Source organism: Acanthopagrus latus, chromosome 10, assembly GCF_904848185.1.
Source record: "Acanthopagrus latus isolate v.2019 chromosome 10, fAcaLat1.1, whole genome shotgun sequence".
NCBI lineage: Eukaryota > Metazoa > Chordata > Actinopteri > Spariformes > Sparidae > Acanthopagrus > Acanthopagrus latus.
In genome coordinates, this window is record NC_051048.1 from 12867007 (window position 1) to 12874321 (window position 7315).

Below are 7315 nucleotides of genomic sequence, written 5' to 3' on the forward strand. Positions count from 1 at the left end.
TTTTTACATTAGAAAAAGCAACTAGTCAAACTTGTAGTATTTATATTGCAGCATAGAAAAGTGACAAAATAAAGGAGGCTTGGATCTTAAACTAATTAATCATTTCAAATGTAATTTATAGATCTCAAAATGTTCCATACTTGGAATGCTCGCTAGGTTGCAAAATGCTACAGGTTGCAAATGTTGCTGCAACACAACAGAATAAAACATCACCCATGATAAGATAATGTATTTTACCCTCTTTTTGGAATAATGTTAGGAGGATAAATTATTGATTGAGATGTAACTCATTGCAGTGCACTGAGCCATGCTGCTTCTTTGTAGTGCCACATGTTTTAAACGACAGCCTCATGTAAACCATTAAACCATGTGCAGCTGGAAAGACTACCAAGTTTCAGAATGTTAGAGGTCAGGCATGACAGTGCCTGATGTAACCTCTGCCGTTTTTCTGCTTTTATTTATAGAACAACTTTTATGGTGGAGCCAGAGCCCAGGGCAATGCTTCACAGAGTTCAAAACAGAGCTCCTCTTCCAAGGCCCAACACTAGATCCTCTTCATAGCTCATAATTAAGAAAAAGATAAAATGGAAATTTAAGTAGTGGGTAGAAGTTTGTTCAGTTCTCAGTTTGTTCCATTTTGAAATCACTCTTCAGCCACTATGGTTTCAAAACACCATGCCTGACTTCCGAAGAGTGCAGACTGCAAACTGAGTTTTGAAAGTAAGAAATCTCTATCCTTGGCCAAGTAACCATGGGGTCATAAGTCTTAATCTCTTAACTGTACACAGATTGGTGGTCAGTTTGTGCTACAAGATAAGATGGTTCTAAAAAGATGAGCCTTCTATTTTCTTCTCCATTAAAGCTGTTCACCACTGGCTGGTTACGTTGTTTTCCTGCAGCACTTTCAGCCCGGATGTTAAGCCTTATTTTGTGCTCACCCTCGTCTCCTCCTCCCTCTCTGCAGAGCACTGATGGATAAGGATGTCAGCATCCCCCCAGAGACTTTCCGCAAGCACGTGGACACCAGTCTGACCTACATCAACCGAGCCCTGAAGCAGATGAGCCGCCTCTTCCTGGTTGAGGACCTCGTGGACTCCCTGAAGGTGAGCAACTACAGCCTTCAGTAACTGTCCACTATCACCCTGAGCTCTAATCATTTATTCTGATTAGAATTGTTTCCCTCTCTGTCCCATAAAGACCCCTCTCTGGGGTGCAGCCTTTTATAGCACTGATTTATACAGTAGTCACTCATCACTGGGGGAAATCAATGAAATAATTGTAAATTCCAGTAGCTATTTAGAGAATATAACCCAGACTGATAGCAGATCTGGTCACACAGTTTGTCCAGCTGTCATGAAACACATCTGTCTCACTGCAATCTATAAATGTGCCTCCAGAATTAACCATTCATTTGGGAAGACTTCCTGACTGTTTGTGTAAAGGAAAAAAATGGATGAGTGAGATTAAACGTTACCAAATTAAAACGATGAAAATCAGCGAAAGGGTGACATAACAACTAAATGATTATTTTTCAAGAGTGTCTTCATAAGAAAAATGAATACACATCTGGATAAGGTTACAACATCAACTGAAAGAGTTGAGAACAGTTGATTCACTTTGTTACAGCAGCAGTGTGCTTTGCTCGCTCTAGGTCAAAGTGTGTCTGAGTTATGATGTAATGACTAAATTCGTCTTAGTACAGTATGCACATGCCATATGTGAGTGGAGAGAGTTACTAGTTGCTGTTATCATTCCTGCTGTCCTGGCCTTTGTAACGTGACTCTGCAGTAAGAGGAGGGAACAAACTCCATAGTTCTAAGTTAGAATACATTCAGTTCAGCTGAGCAGCCTGAACTAGACACATTCTGCAAGAATGCATTCCTTATCAATCAGCTGAACTCCTAATCACTCAACATGTGCTTTTCATCAGATGATAAGGTGAATGTTCTGGCTTGAGTAGATTATCTGCAATGTTCAATAAAATCTGATGACTACGAAATCAATTTGATTCTAAAAGACTGAAAAACAATTTTCATTGACTAAAATGTGATTAAAATTGCTACAATTTTCTTTGTTTAAGATTAGACAAAAATGCTCAGGCTTTCAAACAATTACAACCCGACAAAAAGCATTCCACACAGGACTAAGACTAAATTAAACAGTAGCTGGTGAAGTGCACTAAATGCAGCTTCCAGGTGTTTTCAGGTGTTTTTGGCACTGTGTTGATCACCACCAGGCGAGCACATGTGTCTTCACATCCCAAAAAGATAGTGATGGAAGAAATATTCTAGAGCTGCGACGATTTGGTCAAAGCAAAAGCTCTGCCTCGAGGCTTCGTTTAGTTCCTATCACCCGTACGTGGCCTGATTAGCTCAGGGATCATTTTTCCACACAGACTTATTGCAGACACACGCCACCACGTTCAGAATTGAGTCAGTGCAATAGTGGAGAATCAAGAGGCCGTCCGTAAAAGACAGAGAACGTCCAAAGTTTGAGATCATTTCACACTTAAAAAAAGAAGATAACAAAGTGCAACGTGTCTACTGCAAAGCAGAACTGGCGTACCACAACAGCACGTCAACAATGATTCAACATCTGAACCGAAAGCATCCAGTTGTTAACGCCAGCACACCAAGCGTCGCCGACACAAGCTAACTTAAACGTTGACGCTAGCTAATTTAACGTAGCCTTCCATCGCTAATTAGAACGTATGGTCTGATGTCGGTATGACTAGATATCATGTTAAGATGTGAAAACTAATTCGTATTAAATTCCAGGAGACTAATAACCTACACCAAATAACTCCTTTACACACACACACACACACACACACACCTCTCACTCTCGCTCACGCATGCGTGCACACATAAACAAACACACCTTTACCCCCGCTGTTAAGAATAGTTGGAATAAATACCTGTATGTTTTTTTTTTCAGTATTAAAAGACAGTTGCTTGGTCTATTTAACAGGCTTGTCATTTTCGTTATGCATTAGTTGGTATTGATGTTTAATAATGCAAAATTATTTTTTATTAGATTATTCAGCATATTTTTCATGTTCACATAAACATGGCAGAAAATTAACAACAGTATCAGCACTATGTTCTATTGTTTGTCCCACAACTGCTTACTTGTCTCACCTACCAGACAGCACACAAAAATGAGGACAGTCCCTCTGTGGCTTTTTTAATAACATAGACCCAAAACATCCCAGTTTCTAAAGTACAGTGGAAGAACCTAATACTAAAGCCTTACCGGGTTCCTAAATGTTACGGTTCTGAAAAATCCTCAATCCTAAATGTATTTGGTGTCTCATCTGTGATGGTTAAGATTGAAAAAGCCCCAATCATCAACTTAAAGATCCCCTCAGCTGCGCCTGTTTAATGAAAAACAAAACAACAAAAAATATTAAATCTCCTTCTTCATCCCCACTGAAAAATATGGATGGATGAATATATTTGAACATTATTATATTCTGAATTTACCTTTTAAAGTACAATTGCACCCACCATAATCGTGTTTTTCAGGCCTTTTATTAGTTTGTGTAGGCCATTTTTTAATTATTTTACCCAATGATGTCCTCACATAGCAGTAAAACTGTGAACTAGTCATACATGACATGTTGGATGTTGTCCTACAAATGTGTCACCTCTCTGAGTTGCCCTGTTGGCTTCTTTGTCTGCTGTCCTCACCAGCTGGCTGTGGTCATGTGGCTGTTCACCTACGTAGGAGCTGTCTTCAATGGAATCACCATTCTCATCCTGGGTAAGTACCGTGGGAAACAAGAGTCAGGCTACATTCACATTCATTTACCCATTGAATTTAAAGTCGCCATTAAAAGGAAAATGCAGCGCAGTATCATATCATATAGAGAGACTGTGAATTCTTGTAAATTTCGACACATGTTGCAGCTCGCTGGAGTTTCTTGTGCTGTACTCTAAACCCATTAAATGATACACAGACAACTACTTTATCATTATGAAAGCCTTGAAATTGATCGAGTCTAATGGACTAAGACCACTGGTCAGTTCAACCAACCACATTTTGTCTTTGCTATTGGTCAAATGAGATCATTAATTGCTAATTGAGGTACTTCTAACAACAAGCAATTACAGTCACTTGACTTACTGAATTTAAATTTCAAGATATGTCTGATTTGATTACATCTCTGCTTGCTTTCCACCATCTTTTTCATAATTTGCTTTGACTGGTTGTAGAGGGGAAAAAAACTGCCCTCTAACGCAAGCCAAGAAGGACAAAATATAGGTCTGCACCGAGTCAGATTATGGTGACTGGCATTTTCTAATAGAAGCATACATAATAACATGGCGTTCTATTAAATCAGAGCAGTACGTAAAAGTTGTCTCTGTGAGACCATAACAGCCCTCAGGTGTTTTAATGAGGCCACCATGCTCATTTAGTCTGCTGGTCCAAATGATGTGCAGTGGGTTAACAAATTGGCTCAGAGGCTGTAAGGTTGTGTAAGGCGTGGTTAGCAGCTAACCACACTGTATTGTCCCATGATGGATGTCAAAGCATTAGGACAGCACCCACTAATGCTTTGCTCCTCCATGGTCCAATAGTTGGACTGCATCTAAAAGCTTTCACGCAACTTGTACCTTTTGTATGTGGAATAATGTAAACTTAAAAATGAGCATTATACTGACTTGGTTTTTAACAGCCAACAAGATATATTTAAGTTTAAATGAATAAGACGATAATGATTAATAGTGTCAGTACTCAGTACACCAAAGTTTAATCATCTTTATCCCAAAAAATAGCTGTGAGGATGTAGGTTTGGTTTGAACCAGAAAAAAAAAGCATGTTTGCTATTTCCCCCGTGTCTGCGTGGGTTCTCTCCAGGTTCTAAAGCTTCCTCCCACAATCCAAAGACATGCAAGAAAAAGTTAGGTTGATCAGTTCTTCTAAATTGTCCATAGGTGTGAATGTGAGCGTGAGTGGTTGTTTGACCCTATGTGTCAGTCCTGCGACTGATTTGGCAACTTGTCCAGGGTGTACACCGCTGCCGCCCAACATCAGCTGGGATCTGTTCCAGCCCCGGTTTTAGATATTGGATGGATGGATGAATGGAAGCCCTACATGCATTGTATCGGTCGTATTTTAATGAGATGTAACAGTGCCTGTCAAATATTCTGATAATACACTGATGAAACAAACTGAATAAACAATCGTGACTTTTTAAAGCAATAATTCTGAAAATTATACGTGGATCCGCAGCAATATTAGAGAGGACTAACAGGTCAAGTGAATGACATCCATCATCTTATTACAATGCATTATTTTGCTGCGAGTATAACCCCTTATGTCAACAGCACTATGGATGACAGTAATATCAGGCCTTGTCCACACACACACACAGGTATTTCTTAAAACAAAGCTTTTCTATGCATTTTCGCCTTCCATACACACATGAGCAGTGTTTTAAAATTAAGATATTCAGAAGCGTTGTTTTCCGTGTTCACATCTAGATGGGCAGAAACAGACTTTTGGGAAGAGTGACACAGACATACATTTATAATTGTTTGTATTAACATTGGCAAAGGTGAACCCGGGGTATGTGTTGTAATATTGGTGTATTTCAATTTGTTTGGTGACTGAATGGATGTTGTATTGTTTAAAGTTCTATCTAGAAAGACACAAACTGCCATTAATAAGACAATGATGGAAGAGACAAAGATGGCTATTTCCAATTTTTTGCTGACAAATTGTCCAAGAAGATACAGCCAAGAGCAGTCATGTTTCCCTGTCTCATTCATAGTATTCTTTGTAGCTAGGCAACAAACCAGATTATACAATCCTCCTTCCTGTTAACAACGACAGGCATGCCATGAATGGACATGTAATATGCAGTGTGTTGTATGGATCAACATTATTTCTGAAATGATGCTAAATCATCTGGATGCAGATTTTTAAAACCCTGTTTATAAAAATTCCTGTGTACGTGTGGACTAGACCTGAGACAATTCTGCAACAAGGGCTCTCTGCCCTAGGTGAATCTTTGGGTCAGTCTTTTAATATATGGAGCCTTATTACAGTGTCCCCATTATGTACCTGTAATGGTAAATCAGTATGATATTGATTCCTGACATCTCTTCTTTCTACATTTTCCAGCTGACATCCTCCTCTTCGCTGTGCCGCCAGTGTATGAGAAGAACAAGGTGAGAGTGTGACCCTCAGTCACAAGTTATGATGATAAATGTATCTAATGACCAGCTGAGTCTTAGACCCTCCCTGAGAGAAGCAATGACATCTCTTGTTGGAGAACATAGCCATCAGCAGTGAGCTCACTGGATGACTCCAGTCTTCATCAGACACTGAAGGCTTTCTGCGTCTCTGTTGTTGCTGTCCAGCACCCAGCTGCTGAGAATGTGAAGTCATTCCACTGTTCAGATAAATAAGGGGGGCTGTTATTATCATGTTCATGCAAAATTAGAGTTATGGGGATTATACTCAAGTGTTTGACACAGGCTTCATGAGCGGACATTTGTTGTGGTTATTTACCAAGAGCGTCATGCTTCCTTTTAATATTGGGTTTGTTGTGACTTCTTTGTCTGCAAACTATGGCATTGTTAATGCTTAGTCTAATGTTGTCATGGTGATTGCTTTAACATTTTAATAGTCAAACGTGATCCAAACTGTGTTTTAAATGTTGACCTCAACAGTGGGGCCCCTCTAGTTATTTCCTGACTCCAGTTCCTGCTGGGGATTACAAAGCGTTCTTACAGCAGATGTGATGTAAAATAGTGGGCCGATAACAACTCCACAGTGAATCTCACATATAGCCAAACCAACAAAATTTGGTGTGGTGGAGAAATGGTTTCATTCTAAGCTCCCTCCGGATGTCGGAGCACATCACTCTGCTCCTTAAGCTGGGGTATACGCAAAATGTGTTGTTCAACCACGTCTAACACTAAGCATTAATACTTGTCCTAGTGGCCATTCTTTTAAACTTATTTGAGCCCATTGAATCCATCATCTGAGCTCATGCTCAAAATTCAGAGTAACAGCAAGTTCTTTCAGCTAGTTTCCAACCCAAAACAGCAGTCCACCATTTTCCTGCAGGGTACGGTGTTTTACTCTCTCCCAAAAGCTGAAGCTAATTCTCATGAGCTAATTCTAATGATCAATGATCATTTTTCAGTAAGGTCTGGCTTGTCTCTGTTGACACAAATTATTTTATAAGACAAATGCTCACCTTCTCTCTCATCTTCTCTCTTCACAGACCCAGATTGATCAGTACATTGACCTGGCACGTACTCAAGTCAACACCACAATGGCCAAGTAAGTGTAGTCT

General features: G+C 39.7%; 1 protein-coding gene across 3 annotated transcripts in view; it reads left to right on the forward strand.

Moving 5' to 3' along the window:
• Positions 1-7315, forward strand: part of rtn3 (reticulon 3) — a 31598-nt gene that overhangs the window by 20454 nt on the left and 3829 nt on the right. For all 3 annotated transcript variants that reach the window (XM_037113056.1, XM_037113057.1, XM_037113058.1), the window contains 4 exons: positions 965-1103; positions 3696-3765; positions 6133-6179; positions 7244-7302. In XM_037113056.1, coding sequence (XP_036968951.1) covers positions 965-1103; positions 3696-3765; positions 6133-6179; positions 7244-7302 — 315 coding nt within the window. The remainder of the gene's footprint in view (positions 1-964; positions 1104-3695; positions 3766-6132; positions 6180-7243; positions 7303-7315) is intronic.